Raw genomic sequence first — 27,311 nt, 5'->3', positions numbered from 1 at the left:
GCCATAAAGCCCCGACTGGTTGAGGGCTGCAGTGATGGTTGACTTTCTACAACTTTCTCCCATCTCCCGACTGCATCTCTGGAGCTCAGCCACAGTGATCTTTGGGTTCTTCTTTACCTCTCTCACCAAGGCTCTTCTCCCCCGATAGCTCAGTTTGGCTGGACGGCCAGCTCTAGGAAGCGTTCTGGTCATCCCAAACGTCTTCCATTTAAGGATTATGGAGGCCACTGTGCTCTTAGGAACCTTAAGTGCAGCAGAATTTTTTTTGTAACCTTGGCCAGATCTGTGCCTTGCCACAATACTGTCTCTGAGCTCTTCAGGCAGTTCCTTTGACCTCGTGATTCTCATTTGCTCTGACATGCACTGTGAGCTGTAAGGTCTTATATAGACAGGTGTGTGGCTCTCCTAATCAAGTCCAATCAGTATAATCAAACACAGCTGCACTCAAATGAAGGTGTAGATCCATCTCAAGGATGATCAGAAGAAATGGACAGCACCTGAGTTAAATACTGTATATAAGTGTCACAGCAAAGAGTCTGAATACTTAGGACCATGTGATATTTCAGTTTTTCTTTTGTAATAAATCTGCAAAAATGTCAACAATTCTCTGTTTTTCTGTCAATATGGGGTGCTGTGTGTACATTGATGAGGAAAAAAAACGAACGAAATGATTTTAGCAAATGGCTGTAATATAACAAAGAGTGAAAAATTTAAGGGGCTCTGAATACTTTCTGTCCCCACTGTACCTACTTAACCTATACGGTAAGTGGTGATTGGAAGTATTCTGGTAACCAGAGGTTAGAGCCAGTTTGTGTGTATTCCTTCTGTTGAGAAGTACTTAAGTTGCAAGATAGGGATTTAGAATAGAGAGTTCTTTGAGGTAATAATCAGTGAAAAGTGAGAAAGGAAAGGGAGGTAGAGGATATAGTGGGGGTAAGATGTGGGGAAGCTTATGTTCCAGTATAGATCCTACCATATAAGAGTATAACCTTGTTAACCGTGTGTCCGTTCAATGTATTATCTACGTCGAAATGCTCATAGCCACAAAGCCATGTTGAAATGACCGTAAACATCATTTATAGAATAGAAGGTTGGTTCTTGTCCAAAGCAGCCTAGGAAGACGTAGGCACTCCCTAATCCTAATGCGCTGCTTTCAGGTTCTCAAATGCCTCAGAATAGTTAAACAAGAACCAAGGGGACCAGGTTTTGTGAAATTGTTCAGTGTTATCAGTTGACTGAGCAATGGTCTCCTCCATATCACAGGTATCAGCTATCCTATGCAGGCAGTCCTGGATGGTTGTCACTCAGGAAGATTTCCAGAAAAGCAGTATGAGTGATTTAGCTGCGTTCAGTAGATTTTTGGATAGTGAGTTTTTATATCTCTGAGATGAGACACATGTGATATGGAGCAGACAACATGCTGCATCAAGTTTCAACCTCGTCTCCATGATCAGATATATCTTCTCCTTGACCTTGGCCAAAAATGGCGATATTAAAGGGCATTGCCACCAAATGTGCAATAGGGTGCCTTTGTCCTCTTGGCAACGCCAGCAGATGTCAGGGGTTTGTGGGAACCAAGAGTGGAGTTTCACTGGTGTGGCGTACCAATGGGTGAATAGCTTATAAGCTGTTTCCTGTGTTCTAGTACTGAGAGAACATTTGTGGGTCAATATACATGCCATTGCTTGTCTGAAATTGGCATATTTAGTGCCTTCAACCTGCTCTCTCTGAATCTATCATTGCATGGTCCACAGCGGTCTCAAATCAACATGTATAAGAGATAGAGGTAGCCTTTTGGAGAGGTTCACCCTCCAAGCACACTGACTCCAGCTCAGTTGGTTGTCTACTAAAGCTGCCTTAAGGGAGGGTTGGTTGAGATAGCTGCGAACCTGAAAATAGGTCCACAATGGCAAGTCAGGGGTATTGTTGTCTGCCTTAAGCTCTCTGAGCTCTTTGAACAGATTGTTGCAGAAGCAATTCATAGCTATGAGGATCTTGGTTGAGTTTAAGTGGTGTAGGAAATGGTTCCCAATCCCAGGCTGGAAATCAAGGTTATTCTGTAGGGGTGTAAGGGGACTCAGTGGGGTAGATATGTCTGTTTGACCAGTCGATGAAAGATTGCTAGCGTGGTGTCTACTAAAGGGTGCGTTTTCAGAAACGGGGGGTAACTTGACCAGGGGATCCGGGGTGAAAATTGTAGGGGGATAGGACTCAGTTTGTCTTCTAAGGAGATCCAGTCTTTGAGACTTCGATGGCAATGCCGATCGATAATTCTAGTAATGTGGGGGGCGAAATAGTAGTTCCGGAAGTCTGGTATGCCCATCCCTCCTCTTGCCTTGGATTTGGCTAGCAGACTAAATTTAATTCTGGGAGTTTTGTGAGCCCAGGTGAATTTCAGTTGGATCGAGGAGATTGCTTTAAAGAAGCTTTGGGGTATTTTTATCAGTAGATTCCTAAATAAGTAGAGAACCCCTTTTTAGATTGTAGTTATTCTGGGGAAGTAAAAGGAGATCTCGGAGTACTCAGTTCCAAGGGTGGGAGGAGGAATTCCTGGTACCAATCCGGGAGATCGATCCGAGTTGTAATGTGTGGCAGAACTCTGGAACATCTTCTGGTGAGCGAGGGATGTGTTGCCGTCCGTTATGGTTTACTATCCTGATATTGTTTCTTCTTCCCCTCTTGTCCAAGTCCTCCAGATGTCTGTTTATTTCAATGAAGTGCAGGGAGTGAGAGGTGGTCACCTTTTCTAATCTGTGTATCGCCTTTTCTCTATGCTTCCCTGCTGCCCCTGCAGCTGCCATCTTCTCTGTGAGAACTAACAAGTTGGACTTAAGATCCGTTATGGTCACTGAAAACGTGGATTTAATGTCCGCTGCAAAGCCAGACATGTCTACATATGTAAGGGAGAGGTCAGGGTGGGGGGGGTTCCTCTACCATTTTCCTCTGCAGCTGACTGGGAGTCCTTGCTGAAGTTCTCTTCCACATGCGACAGTGCCATCTTGCCTCCAGGCATGTTACTCCGGGAAGAAGCCTGGTTTCTGAAGATTTCAGATATGTTACTTCCTTTGTGAGCAGCCGATGAGAGGCGGGATCTGGTGTGTGGCTTTTTGTACATTCTTCTGTGAGCGGTGTGCAGAGAGACGTGTGGAAGGCTGCTGAACCGTCGCAGCTCCTTCTCTAAGCTGCCATCTCAGCCGCGCGCCAAGCCACGCCCTCGTATTTTACTCATTATTGCTATTATGCTATCACTAGTTTAAGGCACAATTTATTTTGTTGATGTTTTGGTTTATGTATTTATTTGTGGTGTAGTCACACAGGTTGATACTATTATCCCATAAGGGTGCCACCATTCTTTTGGATGGCCTTCACAGCAATTATAGGTAGTCCTGCATTTTTACTTTCTATTGTCATTGTAGGTATGGGAACACATGTCAATGTTGGCTGCTACCCATTAATTCTATAAGTTTCACGTTCACTAGTGTGATTGAATGGTATTTTTTCATTGATATATATTTCTCTGGTCAAAATGTTAATGATGGAGCTGCCCAGGTGTAAGCATTTTATGAGTTATGTGACATAAGTTCATCCTAGTTAAAATGTAAAGTTTAATTCCATGTAATTTTCTCTAAATTACCTAAATAATTAGGGCAAGTCAATAAATTTATTCTAAACTGTAAACAATTCCTTTCCCTATACATTATTACTTTGTACACTACCAAAATGGTTATATTGAAATATCAACTTTTTCCTTCTGATCAGCCTCCCAGTTTAAAGAGACTTTGTCACCAACCAAAATGCAGGTAAAGGCACAGAAAAAACAAGCATTTTGAATTGTTTACATCGTTTTTCCTTTCCAAAAATTATTTTTTAATTCACTTGTTTTTCCTTTCCATAAATTATTTTTTAATTCACTTGCAATGTGCTTTATTTTTTACAGTTAAATAATAGGTATAAAATACATTAAATGCACATACACTCTTATGGGAGAATTTTTATTGGTCTGGCTACAGGTTTTCTTTAAGGTTGTTGTGCAAGCCCTGTTTCTGTGCCATAAATCCTGCCATTGCTAAGTAAATAGCTGTTTTTGTATGAAAATTTAAATCTTTTTAATAAATGTGCACCTTAGTCATAGTTATGCCTCAGTCCTCAAAGCAAACAACTGTTAGAACCTCAGCTGATATGGTCAAAGGAAATGACAAAGTATAATTGATTCTCCATCAAACTAAACATAAAAAAATATATTTCATCCTATACAAAAAAAAATAAAATAAATGTGCCATTATACTGGTAAAATCAAGCTGGTATGTAAGCCAGGAATTAAAGTGTGATTTACCAGTACTTTAAATATTGTGCTGTCTATATTTAAAGCTGAACTCTAGGCAGATCTATAAGACACAAATGTAGTGTAAGTATCTAAATTTGACCTGGCATCAGTCACTTGCTTTCCCTGTATGGCAGGGCTGGAGTTTGATGGGAAGAAGCAGTACAAGGAGACAGTTCATGAAATAATTCATGCCGATAGGAAGAAAATACAGGCAGAGAGATTGGCTCATCACTGTACTGTTTCTCCTTTCAATGTCCAGTCACGGGTTATTTATTTATTTAAGGTACTTGTATAGCGCTGTCAGTTTACGCAGCGCTTTGCATATACATTGTACATTCACATCAGTCGCTACTCTCAAGGAGATTACAATCTAAGGTCCCTAACTGACATTCATATACTAGGGCCAATTTAGACAGAAGCCAATTAACCTACCAGCATGTCTTTGGACTGTGGGAGGAAACCGGAGTACCCAGAGGAAACCCACGCAGGCACAGGGAGAACATGCAAACTCCAGGCAGGTAGTGTTGCCTGTGCCGCCCAGGTTGGGGTGGTTTCAGGACAATCTGTGCTCACAGGAAGTGGAGTGAACAATACTGGCCTCAGGCTGAGGAGATCGGATCGCAGGAAAATTTACTGTGGGGGAAATCACTGGATTGAAGGTGGGTATTACAGCAAAAGCTGGTTTTGTGATTTTCTTTTTTGATGGGCTATTCATTTTTATTTTGTAATTTTTGGTTGGAAATCTGCTTTAATAAGTCAAAATGATGTTTTTTATACATATTGTACATGTACCTATAATTATGGTTTCAGGACCTTTCCTATGAATTCAGCTACCAAGTGGGGAATTTATCAAGGAAAATGTTGTATAAAGGAAGAGATATTCAATACTATTTTAATTTGCCATCAGGGGATCCAGATAGTGGATATCAAGGTAAGATGTTTTTTGATTAATGAATATGAAGTGATAAGATGCAAATAGATTTAGATGTACGTTGAATAAAGTGTAATTTAGCATACCTGAACACATTATTCAGTGCATCTAAACAGCTCTGGGGGGACAATGTTTATTAAGATTGGCACTTTTCATCTCTGATGAAGAAGAGAATGTCAAACAGCCGCAATGTGCAAAGAAGTGAGGCGAGTGTCTGTTATCTTGCAAGATCATAGTCTGATTCATCTACTTCTCAATAAAAAAAAAAAAAAAAAAAATTTATATATATATATATATATATATATATATATATATAGTCTCTTATAACACGTATTAATATGTATAGTGATCTGTGTGTGTATATATATATATATTCTCTCTCTCTCTCTCTCTCTCTCTCTATCTATATATCTATATATATATATATATATATATATATATATATAATTTTATACCTTCCAACTTTAGAACTTGGTAACACCTCCAGCAGCATACTGCACAGATCTGTGGATCATGGTTCTCTGTCACAGCTTTAGCATGGGAGTCCAATAGGTTTTCTTTTTGACCACTTGTTTCCTTTGTTCTGGGGATCATGATGTGTGTCCGGCTTTCCTGTGGGCCCCTTCCTCAGCTCCCGGGATGAACATTTCTAGCAGCCACCAGTTTTCATGTTCACATGGTCTAGACTTAATTGACATACATTGGTGCACTTGCCACTGATAATGTGGTAGGAAACCACGAAACGTGCCTCGGGCCAATTTTGATGCGCCATTTTCTTTTTAGATGGTTTTATTTCATTCACTCCCAAGTTACCCCACCATGTTGCTTTTCCAGCAAATTCTTTATTATGGACAATTGTCAGATACCTCAATATGCCATCTCCAAGTTGCTATGATTGTTTTTATGAATATCTGGTCAATACTATGTGATTGTTATGCTTATTTACTATGCATGTACTCATATTGCTATGTCATGTTTTTTAATGAATAAAACATGTCTTTTCACATTGGCTCATCTTTTAGCCATGCTAGACCTACCTAATTTAAAGTCCCAAACCCTCTTTCTCTTGCAACTTAAAGTGGTTCTAAAGGCTTAAGGCTTTTTTACCTTCATGCATTCTATGCATAAAGGTAAAAAATCTTCTGTGTGCAGCAGCCCCCCCTAATACTTACCTGAGCCCCATCACGATCCAGCTATGTGCACGAGAGCCTAGGCTCCCTGGGGACTCTCCCTCCTCATTGGCTGAGATAGCAGCGGGAGCCAATGAGAAGAGAGAGGGGGTGGGCCAAGTTGTGGCTCTGTGTGTAAATGGACACGCAGAGCAGGGGCTCGGTAGCAAGCCTGCTTGGGTGCCCCCACAGCAAGCTGTTTGCTCTGGGGGTACTTGGCAGGAGGTAGAGGCCAGGAGCTTCAGCGGGGGACCCAAGAAGAGGAGGTTTTGGGCTGCTCTGTGCAAAACCACTGCACAGAGCAGGTAAGTATAACATGTCTCGTCAAATCCGGGATGGTTGGGAGGTATGCTCCTCTCTGTACACACTGACACCTCCCTTCCTGCACACTTTACCCCCCTCCATGTACACACTACCCCTACTGGGCACATGACCCCATTCCCTGTAAACACTACACCTTCAGGGCACATGACCCCATTCCCTGTACACACTGCCCCCTCCTGCACACATTACTTCCCTGCATATACAGACTGCCCCCTCCTGTGCACGTGCCCCCATTTTGTGTACACACTGCCTCCTCCTGTGCATATTACCTCCTTCCCTATATGCATTGCCCACTGCTGTGCATATTACCCCCTCCCTGTACACACTACCCCTTCCTGTACACATTACTCCCCCTCCTGTGCATATCACTACCCTCTCTATACACACTGCCACCTCCTGTGCACATTACCCCCCTCTCTATACACATTGCCCTCTCCTGTGCATATTACCCCCTCCCTTTACACATTGCCCCCTCCTGTGCATATTACCCCCTCCCTTTACACATTGCCCCCTCCTGTGCATATTACCCCCACCATGTACACATTGATCCCCACCTCCCTCTTCATTGCCCTTCTTTCTCTTGCACACTGTCCCTGGAAATCTGAGACATCTGGTTGCTGAGGCACTGCATTAAATATTGCTCAGTCTGGCAAGGGTTAAAGCGGATGCTGGCAAAGTGCTGCCTCTGCTCAACTCTGCTCAGTTTGGCTCCCTACATTCCTAATAAAGCTGTAAAACAACCACTCTCCCCTCACATTCCTGAAATGGAGGGTTAACCCGCTGACCTGTCCAGTTGCAGTTCCCTGGAGTACAGGTCAAGAATGCCAGAGCAGTTGCAGTGCCACCTAGTCCCGCAAGAAGGACTGATTGACTGCAGTGAGATAGTCCTGATTAGAGGCTTCCCGGACAGTAGTCCTTTGTTTACCTGAGTGAGTTCACAGTCACAGATAGAGTGAATCCTACCTCTGTTCCACAAAATGGAAGCAAGCCCAGTACAGAGTCACTGTGCCAGATTAGCAGCTGCCGCCCATGTGACATATAGTAGGTGAGGTTGAAAAAAGACACAAGTCGATCAAGTCCAACCTATGTATGTTATTATACATCCTTGCTGCTCTTACAGTAAAGAACCCTCTACGCAGTTTAAGGTTAAACCTCTTTTCTTCTAATTTTAATGAGTGGCCACGTGTCTTATTAAACTCCCTTCCACCAAAAAGTTTTATCCCTATTGTGGGGTCACTAGTATGGTATTTGTAAGTAGAAATCGTATTCCCTCTCAAGCGTCTCTTTTCCAGAGAGAATAAGTTCAGTGCTCACAACCTTTCTTCATAACTAATATCTCCCAGACCCGTTATTAGTTTTGTTGCCTTCTTTGTACTCGCTCCATTTCCAGTACATACTTCCTGAGGACTGCTGCCCAGAACTGGACAGCATACTCCAGGTGAGGTCGGACCAAAGTCTTGTAGAGTGGGAGAATTATCGCTTTAACCCTGGAGTTAATCTCCTTTTTAATGCATGTCAATATTCTGTTTGCTTTCTTAGCAGCAGCTTGGCATTGCATACCATTGCTGAGCCTATCATCTACTAGGACCCCCAAGGTCCTATTCCATCCTATATTCCCCTAGAAGTCCACCCCCCTAGTGAGTAGATTGCATTCATATTTTTGCCACACACATTATTTTACATTTTTTTTACAATAAACCTCATTTGCCATGTAGTTGCCCACCCCATTAATTTGTTCAGATCTTCTTGCAAGATTTCCACATCCTGCGGAGAAGGTATTGCTCTGCTTAGCTCAGTGCCGGTCACAAATACAGAGATTGAACTGTTTACCCCAATCTCCAGGTCGTTTATGAATAAATTAAACAGGATTGGTCCCAGCACAGAACTTTGGGGAACCCCACTTCCCACCTCTGACCATTCTGAGTACTCCCCATTTATCACCACCCTCTGAACTCGCCCTTGTAGCCAGTTTTCAATCCATGTACTCACCCTATGGTCCATGCCAACGGACCTTACTTTGTACAGTAAATGTTTATGGGGAACTGTGCTTTTGCAAAATCCAGATACACACCATGTCTAGGGGCCTTCCTTTATCTAGATGTCAACTCAACTCCTCATAGAAGGTTAATAGATTGGTTTGGCAAGAACGATTCTTCATGAATCCATGCTGGTGATTACTGCTAATGATACCAAATCTTGTATATAGTCCCTTATCATCCCCTCCAAGAGCTTGCATACTATTGATGTTAGGCTAACTGGTATGTAATTCCCAGGGATGTATTCTGGCCAGTAGACTGTCAGTAAACATTAGGAACAATCGTCTGGCAATTACTTGACTGAGTTCCCTAAGTACCGTCGGATGCAAGCCATCTGGTCCCGGTGACTTATTAATGTTAAGTTTCCCAAGTCTATTTATAATTCTGTCCTCTGTTAGCCATGAGGGTGCTTCCTGTGATGTGTCATGAGGACAAACACTGCAGTTTTGGTTACTGAAGCTCCCCGATTCCCTCGTGAAGACTGAGGAGAAGAATAAATTCAATACCTTTGCAATCTCCCCATCCTTTGTAACCAGATGTCCTTCTTCATTCTTTATGGGGCCAATATGGTCTGTCCTCCCTTTTTTACTGTTTATATACTTAAAGAATTTCTGGGTGGTTTTTTTTGCTCTCCTTCGCTATGTGTCTTTCGTGTTCTATCTTAGCCGTCCTAATTGCACCCTTACATATCTTGTTGCATTCTTTGTAAAGAATGGTGCTGATGATGATCCCTCAGCCGTGTATTTTTTGAAGGCCTTCGCCTTTGCTTTTATATGCATTTTTACATTGGAGTTAAGCCATCCAGGACTTTTGTTCGCTCTTATAAATTTATTCCCTAATGGGATACAGTGGCTAATGCTCTTATTTAATATGCTCTTAAAGCAAACCCATCTCTCCTCCGTATTCTTTGTTTCTAAGATTTTATCCCAATTTATAACTTCTAGCAAGGTCCGTAGTTTAGGGAAGTTGGCTCTTTTGAAATTCAGTGTCTTTGTCATGTACCTTACTAGGGAGTCCGAAATGTGGAGGGTGGCCTCTTGCACGGTTCCGGTCCCAGCACCCCTGGTAGTGGGGACAGGGAGTGCTAGGGCAAAGAAAGGGTGCATGTGCCTGCAGGCAGAAGGCTGGAGCTTGGAAACACAGGAACCTCTCAGAGGAAGGCATTGAGACTGATCACCAGAACTGTTCAGCGGAAGCCAGGCAGGTAGGAGTAGTCAGGGAAGCCGGGTTTGTCAGGAGCAAGGTAACAGGTCAGAACAGCAATCAGGAACACAGTGACTAGCTGAAAACGATCCAGCACTGGTATGAGGCAGAGTCTCTGTTTATATATGGCGCCATGCGCCGGAATTGGTGGATGCGAACATGCATGCACGAGTGCGCGCGCTAATGCACACGTGCTTGTATGGGTGCGCCAGTGCGCACGTTTCTTCCAGGTCTCGCTCGTCTCTGTCAGGGACACTGCACATGCCCATTGGCATTAGCGGAACAGGAATTAGCCACTGCTGCATGGAGACGGGCATTGGCAATGTGAGTTCTCTGACAGTCTTTGTGTTCCCCTTGTGTTTCCCATTTGTGTGATTTTATACTGAAGCCTATTGACCTGTGATCGCTGTTTCCTAAATTTCCCCGTATTTCCACAACCGTGATCAGGTCTGTATTGTTGGTAATCAGTAGATCTAGTAACGCCTTGTTTCTAGTTGGTGCTTCTACCATCTGACCCATGAAATTGTCCTGCAAGACATTTAGGAACTGGCGAGCCTTAGACAAATGCGTGGTTCCCTCCGCCCAGTCTACTTCTGGATAATTAAAATCCCCCATTATGATAACACTTCCCATCCTTGCTGCTAATCCAAATTGTGATTGGAGGGCCATCTCCCCCTCCTCCCTCAGGTTAGGAGGCCTATAGCATATTCCCAGTATTATTTTCCCCTTAGCTTCATCCCTTTGGAGCTCTACCCATAACGATTCCACCTCCTCTCTAGCTCCCTTATTGATGTCATCTCAATGCAGAAGTGCAGGACAAAGGCCGGATCTGTGCGATTCTGGGATTATATTGCAATCTCAGGACTGTCCTGTCATATCCGGGACAGTTAAGAGGTACAGTATGATATTTGTTTTTACCAAACCTTAATAAACTGGCTATTGGTATTAACTTGTATGGCTGCTTTTCACTGTGTTGCCATAAGAAGCAGGGAACATCATCACTGCCCCTCATTACAGCTACATAAATTGCTGGACAGAGAAGATAAGCTGCAATAATGATTATTACAGCTTATGTCTTTTTTTGTTTGTTTGTTTTAAAACTCTCTTACCATTGTTTTCAGGTTTATTTTTTGTCCTGTGCTATTCTTAAATTTTGCACTTTACTGCTACTAGTGTAGAGTGAGCAGTGCTGTTATTTCTGGTCACATGCTCTATGTGTAAGACAAGTCCCATAGAGCTGAATATGTCTGCATTAGTCTATCTTGGGGGTGAGTAGATAGGTTGGCTACATTCACATACACAAGGGGGTATGGAGAACAATTGTAGCTACCCTAGAACAGAAAGTCTGGGAACAGCAGGAAAAAGCTTGCATTTGAGAAATGAAACAGAGGAAGAGAAAGATAGAAGGTACATTATAGTTAAATTTAGACATATTGCATTTATTTTAGAAATGTAGCACCCTCCTAGGTGGGTTCTAGGATTAGATAGATAGATTTAGTGCTGGCTCACTGTATTTTGTGGAGCTATATTGTGATAGGTAATTTTAGTTGCCTCACTGTACCCAGTGTGGCTGTGATGTGTTTGTTAGGTAAATTTAGTTTGCTCCCTGTAATCAGTGCAGCTGCATTCTACTAGTTAGGTCTGTTCAGTGTGCTCAGCTGTTGCCAGTCTTATGGCTTTCTCTGTCTCCAGAGAGCTTGAGAAGTTTCTGGATATAGGTATGGAGCTATGCAGATGGCAGCATGAATATTGATACAGCCCTGGCCAATCCCAGGGATGCAGACCCCTATTGCATGCTGAGAGAGTGTATATATTCTTTGAACACACTGAGCACTGGGTCTTTTTCTAGAGTGGATTGGTCAAGCCTGGAGGGGCTTTCTGCCCTCCAGGGCATTGCTGACACATGTTTGCTGTTCCAAAGCCTCATGTGGGTGACCTGAGGGCCTGAATGCTAGAGAGAAAGCTGACTAAGGGGGGCTGTCCGCTGAACATTTGGTCTGGTATCACTGGAGTAAGGTGTCGCTTGGTAGTTGGAAGGAGGCAACCAGCTGTCCTAGGGCTTTGTGTGAGTACAGACCATTCTAAGAGATCTTGGAATCTTTTGGGCTACTGTCACCCCTCTGGTGCTAGGGAGTCAGCTGTGTGTCTGTTTAAAGGGGACATCAGCTGGTGTTCTGAAGAGCTTAGTCCACATGGTTCTCTGTAAATGAGACTCTGCTCTAGTGACTCTAGTCTAGAGTTAGGAGTTTGAAGTTACTGCTACTACTACTTCAAGCAGAAGGCCTCCCAAGGATTTTGTTTACCTCTTCTCCATCCTTCTATATACCCACTTTCCAGTCTTCTTCTACTTTGTGGCTGTTTCTTGGGTCAGTTCTCTACATGTTTGCCTGCTCCTAATCCCCAGTCCTTGTCCCCCCCCTATTGTTCTAGCATTAGCATCTCATATCCTGCAACCTACTGCAGTATGCTCTCCTCAATTCTTGGACTTGGTTGCTTGTGATCTGGCTAATTTACTAATTCCTCTTGGGCTCTAATAGTTATGGATTGATAGTATTTAACCAAGAGTTATTTTCCTATTTTAAAGGGATTAATATTTTTGTATTATTTTAATGGATTAAGACGGACTCTAAAAATCATTGGTGCCTCCCAAAATGTGTTTTTCTCCTATGTATACTTCATCAGAACTGCTCCACTGACCACTTCTATTGCACCAGCACTCTTCACACTCTTCCCCAGCTCCCCATTCGTTCTTATAATTCCTTTGGTCTCCTGTTCTCTCTTAATGACCCTTCAAGTTCCCCACTCTCACCATTACTATACCAATCACCCACTCTTACACCCTGTAAACACGACCGGTTTTCCCGACGGAATAAACTCTGAAGGTTTTTCCGACGGAATTCCGCTCAAGCTGTCTTGAATACACACGGTCACACCAAATTCCAACCGTCAAAAACACAGTGACATACAACACGTACGACAGCACTATAAAAAGGAAGTTCAATAGCCACTGCGCCACCCTTTGGGCTCCTTCTGCTAATCTTGTGTTTATTTCATGTTAGTAGAAGTTTGGTGAGAGACGATTCGTGCTTTTCAGACTCGTGCTTTTCAGTCTCGTGCTTTTCAGATCGTATTATTGCTGTTCATGAGATCACGAGAAATAATAAAGAAATAAGTTTGTCAGAACTCTGTGTGAATATCAGCAGCAAAACAACTTCATTATTCTAGCATTATAAAGCACAAAAGAATGTGCTGCATTAAAAGATCACAGAATTTGCAGTGTGAGGAATGTGTTATCTCCATTACGAACGCTAGTTTTACCAGACCGAACGCTTCCGTCTCATACTTGCTTCAGAGCATGCGTCGTTTTTGGTGCATCAAAACAGCATACAGACGAGCGGTTTATCCGATAGTATTTCTTTCCGTCTGAAAAATATAGAACACGGTCTTTATCTAAGGCGTCTGAATTTTCGACGGAAAAAGTCCGATGGGGCATACGGTCGGAATATACGATGAAAAGCTCCCATCGGATTCTATCTGTCTGAAATTCCATGTGTACGCGGCATAACACACTGCACTGAACTCCCATTCTCATTATTGTTCCTCTTGTCCTAGACTTCTCTATTCCTCTGCTTTGGCATCCACTATTTCCACATTCATTTTCCAGATCCAGCTCTCCAGCATTTTGTCTCCAAACTTCTTTCACCATATGACTGTACTCTACAATCAACTGTATATTTTACACCTCACTCTGTACACTGTACTGTACATTCTGTAAGCTACATTGGTCTCCTCAAAACACTATGCAATATGCTTTACCTCTGTATTCCATACCCTATGTTATATATTCTATTTTCCAAAGAATTTTACTATTTACACTGTTCTGTGTGTTCTAAATGCCACAATGATGCACACACTGCGCCCTACATTTGTAGATCATACTGTACTGAAGTATACATTCTACTTAGGAATAAACACTCAGTAGCCATTTTATTAGATATACCTATCTAATACCAGGTAGCTACTTACCACTGTGAATTCAAAACACAGGAATTCATAGCATGATAGGTACAACAAGTTGCTCAAGGGGCCTAATGTGTGCCAAGAAAACATTGCACAGACCATTATACCACCAATGCTTTGATTTATAATAGTTGTAGACTTTAAAATGCTGCAACCACCCCACCTGGCACAAACAATCATTCCATGGTCAAACTTACTAAGTTTGTGCATATTCCTCATTCTAATATTTGGCTGACCAACAACGTTTACACTTGGAAGCTCTTAGTGCAAAGTGCATTGTATATTCAAGTGCATTGAATATGCAACACATCCCAGACAATAACATCAGCCACTTCAGTGGATGTCTGCTACAAACATTTGGTTCATGCAAGATTTTTCATTTCTGGGATATGTAATGTAAAACACTCGTGTATAAAACTGTGGGTATGCGACTGGGTGCTGCTGATGTGCAGTTTTCAAATTATTTAAGCACGTCCTAAAGGCTTATTTGGAAAAATATGTCTGAGATAATAGATACTAAAATAATACATGTTTTCTTTACAGTCACGGTTTTTACTCAAATAACAAATGCATTTGGATCCCAAACTCAGCCATGCCCACTGAATGTGAATGTACATCCAGTTATATCCAAGAATACATCTAATGCTTTACCGGAGATTGAACTGTAAGTCTTAACCTTTTACAATTTTATTTTAATGTTTTGCATCAAATGTAACTATTTTTAGTTCGATTAAATTACAGCATATTGCAGCAGTATTATTTGTATTCATTATTACTAGTAAAAGTAATAGGAAAAAGTATTACAAATGAAAGTATTTCAGTTTTCATTGAGTTTTTCTGTAGCAGGATAGTTAACCCAACTTGAAAAGACTCTCATAGATTGCTACAATACTTTAATGGCAGGGAATGTAGTTCCACTCATTGAGGATATTTTTCATATTCCATTCACTCACTCTGTGGAGCCAGTAATTTGCACATTAATAGAAGCACTGTAATGGGAGGAATAGGAATTGAAGGAGATAGTAAATGGTTGCCTGCAGAGAGACTTAGATGTGACACAGACTTACAAATCCAACTTTGCTTTAGAGCACGGTTTCTCAACCAGGGTTCCATGGAACCCTGGGGTTCCTCTAGAGGTTGCTAGGGGTTACTTGAGCAAGGAGCAATTTCTGCCTCTCAGATAAGTTCCCACTTATACCATTGATCTTTTTAGCTATCTGTAAGGTGGTAATTCTTCCCAGTGACCTCAAATGTGAGGAACATTCTTCCCACTGACCATCACAATAATGTATCATGAGTTGTAAATATAGTCATTTTTAGCAGAGGTTCCCTCAGACCAGAAAGATATTTCAAGGGTTCCTCTGTGTTAAAAAGGTTGAGAAAGGCTGCTTCAGAGGGACATTGCTCATAAAAGCAAAAAACAATTGGGGCATCCTTGGGTACACTAAAGAGAGAAAAGTTGCAGTTCACCATAAACATCCTCATTCACTTAGCACCACTGTGTTAGTTGTAGCGTGTGGTTATAAACAGTCTTGAGTCTACTCGTTGCATACACAGCACATTTATCCTGCAGTCTCTGTACTTAGATAATATGCCCTAATTATTGTGCCACCATCAAGAATTTCACAGCCACAAGAATCATATATTACAAAGTGAAAATCTTTTCACAGTGGAGGAACACTTAAAATGGTTGTAAAGGTTTTATTATTGGACACATTTTTTACCTTAATGCATTCTCTGCATGGTAAGGTACAAAACCTTCTGTGTGCAGCAGGGGCGTAACTAGAACCTTCAGGGCCCCGGTGCCATAAACCATGAAGGGCTCCCCTGACCCCCCCCTTCCATCTAACACCTGGGCTTAGAGTTCTGGGAGGGTGTCCATGGACATCCTCCAAGTATTCTGCCCCCCATGTGCCCCCTGGGGCACGCATCCAGCGTGCTCTGTGACTACTGTGTCTTTCGAACACAGCTGATCACAGATCATGGTTAATGGCCAATCACAGCGGCCCTTTACCATGTGATCAGCTAATCACATGTAAACAGACTTGCCAGTTATTGGCAGTTCTTTCCTCCCGCCTCCCACACTGTGTCTGTGTGAGGAAAGGAGAGCCGTTAACTGGCAGGACTGTCAGTACATTGTCTACATAATCAGGGCACAAAATCATTGCACAAAGCAGAGAAGTATGACATGTTTGTTATTTGTTTTAAAAAGTTCAGTTACATTTACGATCGCTTTACCAACCTAACCTTCATTCTTTGTAAGATATTTGAACATTTTCTTTTGTCTTTCACCTAGATTTCAAGAAGGCTTGAGAAATCTTTCTATGCTTGTGTTAATGGGAAATCACATTGAGATTCGAAACTACGTTGTCTTATTAACCACAATCCTCAATCGATTATATACGGAGGACGAAACAACTTTTGAACAACATGTACAAATCAGAAATAAACTGATTTCCATTGTTCAGGCCTTACCATTTAATAATCAGGTAACGACACCCTAATATCTTAAAGTTTATTTGTAGAAATAGAGAATGCTCTAAAAAAAAAGGTCCAGGACTTACAAGTACAAGGGTGGTCACAGGATTTGTTTAAATTCATTTTGGTCAGTTTTAATTTCCAAATTTTTGCATTATTTTTGGTGGTGACTATAAAGTTTTGTTTTTTTACATTTTTTACATTTTTATGCTGACTGGAAAGTAACAGGGGTATTTTGTTACTTTTTGTGGCAAGTATTGGTTTTGACCAGGTGAATTGTTGACCCCAGTGCTTATGAGCCAACTGGTTGGTATGGGCTGTTTCTTTTATTATATGCTTTTTGCCCCAGCTTCTTCTAATTCTTATAAGAATTCATTTTTCCCTTACACTTTGTAAACCCAGGACTTTTTCATTGTCAAAAATGTGTACCTGGTGACAAGTGGCATTTTAAAAGACATGCTGGTAGGTTAATTGGCTTCTGTCCAAAAGTTGGCCCTAGTATATGAATGTGAGTTTGGGGACCTTGGATTGTGGGCTCCTTGAGGGTAGGGATCGTGAGTGTGCGATGTATGTGTGGAGCGATGCTATATGGGTACCTTAAATAAATAGGGATAATTGTAGACACGCACACTCACTCAGGTTGAACTGGATGGACTGGTGTCTTTATTTAACCTTACTAACTATGTAACTATGTAATGTAAAAGCACAAGGCATCTGGACAGTGAGGCCTTCAGGTGTCAGCGGTGGAGGAGAGGAGGTCTTCTGGGTCTGTTGGGATATAAAATGAAACAACAGAGAAACAGTTAAAAATAGGGTGCAAAAAAAACCTGCTGTAGACAAATTTCCAGAAAGAATACCTAAAGCAGACTTTTCCTCCCTTTCACTAAAAAATCACAGCAAAATATAGCACAGCATGCTGATATCAAATCATTCTAAACTCATTACTCAAGCAAAACATTTTTTGCTTTGTTTTACAATTTTGTTTTTTCTGCTTCTTGGTTTCTTGAGGCACTGGTGATGTAACTCTGGCCTTACAGCTGCATCCTTGGAACGTCCTGTCACATGTTCCAGTAGGCAGACCCAGAGTTCTAGACAAATAAAGGGAGATTGAATCATCTGCCCTTAGTAAAAATGGCCACTGTGAGAAGAAGGGGAGGAAAAGAAGAAGGTGTGCAACGCTTAATTCTTGCACTGAATCTTTGTACATCTAGGTTGCTAGTTGAGGCTGCCCTATCTGCTTTTATTTAATAGGTCCTCGCTTTTCTACCAGTGTACTGCAAAAGCAAGCATCAGGCACTTGCAACCAACCCCTCTTGATTGATTACAGTTCTGCAGTGGCTAGGAGGGATGAACATATACATTTAATGTCATTAAGCAGTCAGTGTACCTGCATAATAAAAGTAGAGAGACTGATTTGTGAATAAATATAAACTACAGTATGTTGTGGATGCCAATGTGTAAGAAAGTTGTCCAAATAAGAAGTAATGTTGTCCATCTAATTTTTTTTTTTTTTACAAAAGATCAAAAAATGTTTTCACAATACAATATAATTTTAATCGGCAATAAGTATGTTAATTTTTTAATTTTTGCAACAGTAGAACTGTAGTATACACATTAAAGCGATAGTAAAGGCTCGACCCCGCCCCCTTCAACTCCTGATTGGCTCACTGGCTGTGAGCCAATCAGCTCCCACAGCTGCCAAAAGCCAATCAGGTGTACGAGTCCCCAGAGAGGCAAGGCTCTTGTGGACATTGCTGGATCGAGAGGGGGCTCTGTGCTAGACAGAATGCATGAAGGTAAAAAACCTTGTACCTTTACGACCACTTTAAGGCTGCTTTACTAAAGGAATTAAAGTGATACTAAAGTCTAAAGTCTTTTTCTTTAAAAATAGCAAACATTATACTTACCTGCTCTGTGCAGTGGTTTTGCACAGAGCAGCCTCGATCCTCCTCTTGCTATGGTGGCACCCGAGCAGAGCCGCAGCTCCGTGTATCCATTCAGACACGGAGCTGCTGTTGTCCTCTCTCTCCTGGTTGGCTAGATGACTTTGATTGACAACAGTGGGAGCCAATGGCGCCGCTGCTGTGTCTCAGCCAATAAGTAGGAAGAGGCTGCTGAGGCACTCATGCACATCACTGGATAGAAAGGGGGCTCAGGTAACTAATAGGGGGGCTGAGGGGGGCTACTGCACATTGAATGAATTAAGATAAAAAACTTCTGCCTTTACAACCATTTTAAGATTAATTTCAAATATACAAACATGCATATTTATTGGTTTATTGTTTGAACTAGAACTAGATGGACTTGTCTTTTTTTAACCTAACTCATTTTTAAGTGCAGATGAAATAAATAAACCTGGTTGAGTGAATATTCTCAGTCCTTTTAGCAAATTATGCTCAAACTATTTAGAACTCCATAGAATACTTTAGAATACTTTCTTAGAAGAGACTGTCAGTGCAGAAAAATGGATCTACCAATGCCAACTTGTTTTTAAGACCTCTTTCACACTGGAGGTGTTTTTCAGGCGCTTTAGCGCTAAAAATAGCACCTGTAAAGTGCCTGAATAAAGCCTCATATGCAATCCCAGAGTGCTTTCACACTGGGGAGTTGTGCTGGCAGGATGTCAAAAAAAGTCCTGCAAGCAGCTTCTTTGAGGAGCTTTAGGTATACACTGCTCTTAAAACGCCCCTGCCCATTGAAATAAATGAGCAGCAGCGCCGAAGCGCCTGCAAAGCTTCGCGGGTGCTTTTAACACTTTATTGGGCCACTAGCGGGGATTAAAAGCACAGCAAAAACGATGGTAAAGCGCCACTAAAACTATTTGGTGTGGCCACCCTTTGTCTTCAAAACAGCATCAATCCTTCAATTCAAGTACACTTGCACTCAGTTTTTGAAGGAGCTTGGCAAGTAGGTTGTTCCAGACATCTTGGAGAACTAACCAGAAATGCAGTCCCAAACTTGCAAGGAACCTCCACCATGCTTCACTGTTGCCTACAGACACTCATTATTAAACTTTCCAGCCCTTTATAAACAAACTGCCTTTTGCTGCAGTCTGATATTTCAAATTTTGACTCATCAGTCCAGAGCACCTGCTTCCATTTTTCTGCACCCCAGTTCCTATGTTTTCATGCATAGTTGAGTTGCTTAGCCTTGTTTCCATGTCCTATGCACTAAAACATAGAAACTGGAGTACAGAAAAATCGCAGCAGGTGCTCTGGACTGATGAGTCAAAATTCAAATATTTCACTGTAGCGAAAGGCAGTTTGTTAGTGAAGGAGAGCGGTAAAATAATGAGTGTCTGCAGGCAACAGTGAAGCATGATGGAGGTTCCTTGCAAGTTTGGGGCGCAATTTCTGCAAAAGTTGGAGATTTGGTCAGGATCAATGGTGTCCCCAATGCTGAGAAATGCAGGCAGATACTTATCCATCATTCCATATCATCAAGGAGGCATGTGATTGGCCCCAAATTTATTTTGTAGCAGGACAATGACCACAAACATACAGGCAATATCATTAAGGACTATCTTCAGCGTAAAGATAAACAAGGAGTCCGGGAAGTGATGGTTAGGCTACCACAGAGCCCTGATCTCAACATCATTATCTCTGTCTGGGATTTTATGAAAAATCAGAAGGATTTGAGTCAGCCTACATCCACACTAAGGCCCCTTTCACACTGGGGCGGTGGGGGCGTCGGCGGTACAACAGCGCTATTTTTAGCGCTGCTGTACCGTCGTTCTTGCAGCGGTATTCGGCCGCTAGCGGTGCGGTTTTACCCCCCGCTGGCGGCCGAAAAAGGGTTAAAATCCCTCGTACAGCGCGGCTATAGCCGCGGTATTGCCGCGGTATAGCCGCGCTGTCCCATTGATTTCAATGGGCAGGAGCGGGGAAGGAGCGGTGAATACATCGCTCCTTCCCCGCTCCAAAAAAGCGGTTTGCAGGACTTTTTTCACCGCCCTGCCTGCGCACCGCTTCAGTGTGAAAGCCCTCGGGCTTTTACACTGAACAAACAGCGGAGGCTGTTTAGGGGCGGTTTTCAGGCGGTATTTTTAGCGCAATACCGCCTGAAAACTGCTCCAGTGTGAAAGGGGTCTAAATCTGTGATTAGTCCTCCGAGATGATTGGAAGAACATACCTGCCAGGTTCCCTAAAAACGGTGTGCACAAGCACTGTGTGTACCTAGAATAATTGATGCTGGTTTTAGGCCAAAGGGTAGTCACACCAATTATTGATTTGATTTGGATTTCTCTTCTGGTAATTTGCTTTGTATTTTGTTAATTGATAAAAATAAACTATTAATACTTCTATTTCTGAAAGCATTCTTAATTTGCAGCATTTTTTCACAGCATGTGCTCAAGACTTTTGCACAGTACTGTACATTTAAATGTAATTTGCTTAACTGCTTGCTGCCCGCCCACAGTAGTAGTAGTTGCCAGCAAATGGCATAGCTGCGCTGGATCACGTACCGGTATGTCCGCAGAGACTTCCTGATTTGCAGGCACAATGACCATGCTGTGGTTAGACACAGAGCGGTTTTGTCAGCAGGTCCCAGCCAATGATTCATGGCTGAGGCCTGCTGATACACTGTGTCAAATCACAGCACAGAGCCCTGTGTGTACAAACACACAGGGCTCAGTAAACTGATCAGCATACTGGTTGTTTCCTTTCATGGAGAGGAAGAACATTACACACATTACACATTGTTATGCACATATTTAACCCCTCCCCAGCCAGTGTCATTAGTAGTGTCAGTGTACAATATTATCACTGATCACTGTATTAGTGTCACTAGCGATGTCAGTTAGTGCCAGATTGCTCACCACCCTATCAAAGTCACACTATAAATCGCTGATCACCACCATTACAGCATAGCATCTATAGATATAAATTCCAGTATGTATACCATAGTTTGTAGATGCTAGATGCTATATTTTTTGCACAAAAAAATGACTGCCACCACCATGCTTCACTGTTGGGACTGTATTGGACAGGTGATGAGCAGTGCCTGTTTTTCTCCACACATACTGCTTAGAATTAGGACCAAAAAAGTTCTATCTTGGTCTCATCAGACCAGAGAATCTTATTTCTCACCATCTTGGAGTCCTTCAGGTGTTATTTAGCAAACTCCATGCAGGCTTTCATGTGTCTTGCACTGAGGAGAGGCTTCCGTCGGGCCACTCTGCCATAAAGCCCCGACTGGTGGAGGGCTGCAGTGATGGATGACTTTCTACAACTTTCTCCCATCTCCCGACTGCATCTCTGGAGCTCAGCCACAGTGATCTTTGGGTTCTTCTTTACCTCTCTCACCAAGGCTCTTCTCCCCCAATAGCTCAGCCGGACGGCCAGCTCTAGGAAGGGTTCTGGTCATCCCAAACGTCTTCCATTTAAGGATTATGGAGGCCACTGTGCTCTTAGGAACCTTAAGTGCAGCAGAAATTTTTTTGTAACCTTGGCCAGATCTGTGCCTTGCCACAATTCTGTCTCTGAGCTCTTCAGGCAGTTCCTTTGACCTCATGATTCTCATTTGCTCTGACATGCACTGTGAGCTGTAAGGTCTTATCTAGACAGGTGTGTGGCTTTCCTAATCAAGTCCAATCACTATAATCAAACACAGCTGGACTCAAATGAAGGTGTAGAACCATCTCAAGGATGATCAGAAGAAATGGACAGCACCCGAGTTAAATATATGAGTGTCACAGCAAAGGGTGTGAATACTTAGGACCATGTGATATTTCGGTTTTTCTTTTTTAATAAATCTGCAAAAATGTCAACAATTCTGTGTTTTTCTGTCAATATGGGGTGCTGTGTGTACATTAATGAGGAAAAAAATGAACTTAAATGATTTTAGCAAATCTGCAATATAACAAAGAGTGAAAAATTTAAGGGGGTCTGAATACTTTCCGTCCCCACTGTATATATATTTTATAAAAAACCCAGTGGTGATCAAATACCACCAAAAGAAAGGTCTATTTGTCTGAAAAAAATTATAAAAATTGTATTTGTATACAGTGTTGCATGACCTCACAATTGCCAGTTTAAATAGAACAGTGCTGAATAACAAAACATGCTCCGATCACGAAGGTGGTAAAACCTTCCAAGGCCAAGTGTTAACCACTTCATGATCAGAGCATTCTCAGTAGGCAAAACTTTTTTTTTAAATTTTGAATAAAGGAACTTTTTTGCCATTGTAGAGATTTCCCTTCACTTTCTGACCCATAGCCAAAATAGAAAGAGAGAGGAAGTCCCACCAAAGTGAAGGAATTCCAGGGTGTCATCAGGTTGCCAGAATTATTGTTGCCATTGGAAGATTTTCCCTCTATTACTTTTATGGGGACAACCCAAAATTTGAGATTTTTTTACTTTCACTTTCAGTGATAATGGCAGGGCTTTTTTTCTCGGAGAATAGGTGCAGGAAATCCCCCAGTCTGAGTCACCCCTTGTCTCTGCCCCTACCCACCTCTGACCACCGTCCCTTGATTCCACCCCCTACCCACCTACCAGTACTGCCCCTTTTAGAGAATACAGAACCAAGTATCATTTTGTGGTGCTAAATCATTTGTATGGAACATGTTAATGATAAAAAGAAAAGCAGTAAAATAGATCCCCTGCAGCCAGCAACAATAGAATCCTAGCAATAGATCCCCACACAACAATAGACTCCCCCAGCAACAATGGACTCCACCCCGACAACAATAGATTCCCTGCAGCAACAGTGAACCACCCACAACAAAATATCACACCCAGTAACAAAATATCCACCCAAGCAACATTAGACCCCCCAGCAGCAACAACAGATCTCCCAGCAGCCAGCATCAATAGATCCTCCAGCAGCCAGTAAAAATAGACCTCTCCCTCAACAGTAGATCCCTTCCAGCAACGTAAGACCCCCAGCAACAATAGATTCCCCATCAGCAAAAGTAGACCCTCACACAAGATCAGATCTCCACCAGTGACAATAGATCCCCCAGCAGCCAACATCAATAGCCCCTCCAGCACACCCCACACCCCATGCTATTACATACATTCAGTGCTGGAGGTGCCAGAACTGCGTTCCCGCTGAAAAAAAGCCCTGGATAATGGTAAACATTACAAATAGATAGGATGAATTTCCATAATGGGGGCACAGACAGCAACAAATATGACAGGGGCTCTGATGCCTCTCCACTCTATCCAAAACTAAAAAAAATGCCTTTAGTTATACTTTAATAGTATAACAGCTAAATAATACCAAAAAAAGTACCAGACAGCTAAATACATACTGTATACATGCAAACTGTGTTTTCTCACCAACATATTTCTCTTCACACACATATACTGATGTAGAAGGTGAAATATCGGTAAATGACTTTGTCGGACACAGGCTCTTTAAGGGATACCAGGATTTATTCCACTCTGGCTATAGTGTGGCACTTGAGGACTCGCGTCCGAAAGTCAAGTGTGTCAATTACAGTTTACACAGTGTATATATGATTTTCAGTATATTGCGTCACAGGCGAATATTTCTGTTATACATTACATTAACCTTTTTAAACAGTCAACCTACTTTCTAGATGCAAAGCAATTTAGCAAAGCATACACTTTTTTTACCCTTGCAAAGTTTGCAGGTTCTGCTCTTGCGGTTTCCTTATCTATCTCACTAATCAGCTAACAGAGGCGAGCGTCGGTGTGGTGAGCACAGATGTCTGTGATGGGGGGGAATGGGTGAATTCAGTGTCTAACCGCAGTCTGTCACAAGTGCACTGAACATGAGATGTACAGAATGCTTTTTAGCTGAAATTTTAAATGAGCCTTTTTACACACATAACTATGGCCACATAAACTGACCCTCGTTGCCACTTTACTACTACACAGTATAGCCATTACTATTCATTATTGCAGTTCTGCTCATGGGACTGTGAATGAATATTCGCACATTTTTGAGGCCTTTCCTGTGCTCTTTCCTTCTGTAAACTACCTTCTCCTCCTCAAAGCTGTTTGATTGATAACACTGAACATACTGAAGTTCTGTACAGAATGACCTGAGTTTAAGGACATTCCAAGTAAACTCATAATTACCAGAAATTGATTACAGTATAAAAACAATAATTAAAGGAGGAAAGAAGGTTTTACATAGGTATTTCTTAATATATGGAAACAAAATCCTGTCAACGTGATAATATGAATGATGATGGAATATATAAAAAGCCAGAGAAAAGCATTCTTATTTAACCACTTCAGCCCCGAACGGATTTACCCCCTTAATGACCAGGCCATTTTTTTGCGATACGGCACTGCGTCGCTTTAACTGACAATTGTGCGCTCGTGCGACGCTGTACCCAAACAAAATTGACGTCCTTTTTTTCCAACTAATAGAGCTTTCTTTTGGTGGTATTTGATCACCTCTGCCGTTTTTATTTTTTGCGCTATAAACAAAAAAAGAGCAACGATTTTGAAAAAAAAGCAATATTTTTTACTTTTTGCTATAATATGTATCCCCCCCAAAAAAATACAGTAAAAAAACAAATTTCTTCCTCAGTTTAGGCCGATATATATTCTTCTACATATTTTTGGTAAAAAAAAAATGCAATAAGCGTATATTGATTGGTTTGCGCAAAATAGGAGCTATATTTATGGCATTTTTTTAAATAAATTTAGTTTTTTACTAGTAATGGCGGTGATCTGCGATTTTTAGTGGGACTGCGACAATGAGGCGGACAGATCAGACACTTTTGACACATTTTTGGGACCATTGACATTTATACAGCGATCAGTGCTATAAAAATGCACTGATTACTGTGTAAATGTCACTGGCAGGGAAGGGTTTAGTACTGGGGCAATCAAGGGGTTAAACGTGTTCCCTCAGTGTGTATTTCTAACTGTGGTGGGATGTAACTGACTAGAGGAGGAGCCAGATCGCTGTTCCTAACAAGTAGGGGAACAATATTTTTTACTTATTACGTTACTTTTTCCATATTCATTAAAAAAAAAGGTAAAAATCAAATGTCTTCAAAAATGTAGGCCAATATATTTCTGCTACATTTTTTTTTTTGGAAAAAAAAATTCCAATAAGCTTATATTGATTGGTTTGCGCAAAAGTTACCGCTTCTACAAGCGATGAAATAGATTTATGGATTTTTTTTTTACTAGTAATGGTGGTTATCAGCAATTTTTTGCGGGACTGCAAAATTATGGCGGACAAATCTCACACTAAGTGACACTCTTTGGGGACCAGTGACACCAATACATTGATCAGTGCTAAAAAAAATGCACTGTCACTGTACTAATGACACTGACAGGGAAGGGGTTAACATCAGGGGCAATCAAAGGGTTAACTGTGTTACCTGGGAGTGTTTTCTAACTGTGTGAGAGGTGTATTTACTGTGGGAAGACTGAGATCTGTGTTCCTGCTTAGCAGAAACACAGGATCTCTTTCTTCCTTTCTCAAAGAATGGTGATTTGCCTTGTTTACATAGGCAGACAGCCATTCTGCTGATCTCCGGAACAATCGGTGGGTCCTGGCGGACATCTAGTTCGCTGGACCCACCGATTGGCTCTCGCTGTGTACAATCACAATGGGAGCGGGTCGCCAGTGGCACGTGCAAGATCACTTACTGGGTACGTGAGTAGAAGAGAACAAGAAGACCTGGACTGCCGCACACTGGAATGGATAAATCTGTCTTTTTATTCAAAATACAGGATCATGGGGTAAACAAAACACGACTGTGGGGTGGTACAAAAATAGCTGACGCGTTTCGCACTTACACCAAGTGCTTACTCATATGTGAGTAAGGTAAGGTACGTGATCCGGCACAGAGCGGCCACCCTGCCACAGTATATCTGCGTGGGGTGGTCACTAAGCGGTTAAAGTGTTACTAAACCCACAACAGAAAAATCAGTCTATATATGCAGAAAGCATGCTTGTTATACTCACTGTGGAACCTAAGGGGTTAAGCCTTTGCATTGTGTAAAAAGGCAGTTTGATCCTGTCTTCTCTGATACCCCCCTTCTTCCACAGCCCCCAAACTATCTCCTGATAGAACAGAAGCTAGGGGACAAGCTGCACATGCTCAGGTTGGTGTGTATTGCTATGAGAGCTTTTTTTTTCTTGGGAGAGTGCATGTGGCACAGGGCCATCAGCACTGTTCAGACAGAGGGTCAGAGATCCTGCAGCCTCATAGGATAGTCAGAGGAGAATGAAAACTCCTCTTACAAGCTTTAATTATATTTACTAAAACAATTGCATTTCCATGTTATGTGTACTGTGGGAGACCAGATATAGTGAATGCAGGATCCTGGGTTTACTAACACTTTAACCTCCACATACGGAAAGTCTTTTACAGAGTAAGAGCTGTGAAAATGTGGAAAAGACGCCCTCAAAAACTAGTTCTGGCCAGCTAAGTAGATTGCTTCATAAAGGAGCAGGATGCATTCCTAAATGCACAAAATATGCCGTATTTATCGGCGTATAACACACACTTTTTTCCCCTTAAAATCAGGGGAAAATCGTGGGTGCGTGTTATACGCCGATCTCCGTTGATTGTGAGCGAAACGAGCGCCGCCGATATACACATAGCCGAGTGTACTCGGCTAGGCTCGGCTCCTCTCTATGGACATAACACAGGGACTGGGCGTGACTGTGAGCGGAGCTATGTGTATATCGGCGGCGCTCGGCTCCTCTCGGCTCCGCTCACAGTCACGCCCAGTATCGCCATTGGACCTGTGTTATGTCCATCATAGGGCAAGACTGGGCGGGACTGTGAGAGGAGCCGAGCGCCGCCGATATACACAGGACATCTGGCTCTGTATCTTGGCAGCGCCATATTTAAACTGGCGCCGCCGATGACAATGCAA

General features: G+C 42.1%; 1 protein-coding gene across 3 annotated transcripts in view; it reads left to right on the top strand.

Moving 5' to 3' along the window:
* The window catches only part of PKD1L1 (polycystin 1 like 1, transient receptor potential channel interacting), a 412,276-nt gene that overhangs the window by 114,332 nt on the left and 270,633 nt on the right, over positions 1-27,311 (top strand). For all 3 annotated transcript variants that reach the window (XM_073630682.1, XM_073630680.1, XM_073630681.1), the window contains exons 14-16: positions 5,135-5,255; positions 14,551-14,671; positions 16,304-16,496. In XM_073630682.1, the coding sequence (XP_073486783.1) occupies positions 5,135-5,255; positions 14,551-14,671; positions 16,304-16,496 (435 nt within the window). The remainder of the gene's footprint in view (positions 1-5,134; positions 5,256-14,550; positions 14,672-16,303; positions 16,497-27,311) is intronic.

Source organism: Aquarana catesbeiana, linkage group LG05, assembly GCF_042186555.1.
Source record: "Aquarana catesbeiana isolate 2022-GZ linkage group LG05, ASM4218655v1, whole genome shotgun sequence".
Taxonomy (NCBI): Eukaryota; Metazoa; Chordata; class Amphibia; order Anura; family Ranidae; genus Aquarana; species Aquarana catesbeiana.
The sequence above is the reverse complement of the archived record's forward strand: the minus strand, read 5'-3'. Positions and strand labels throughout refer to the sequence as shown.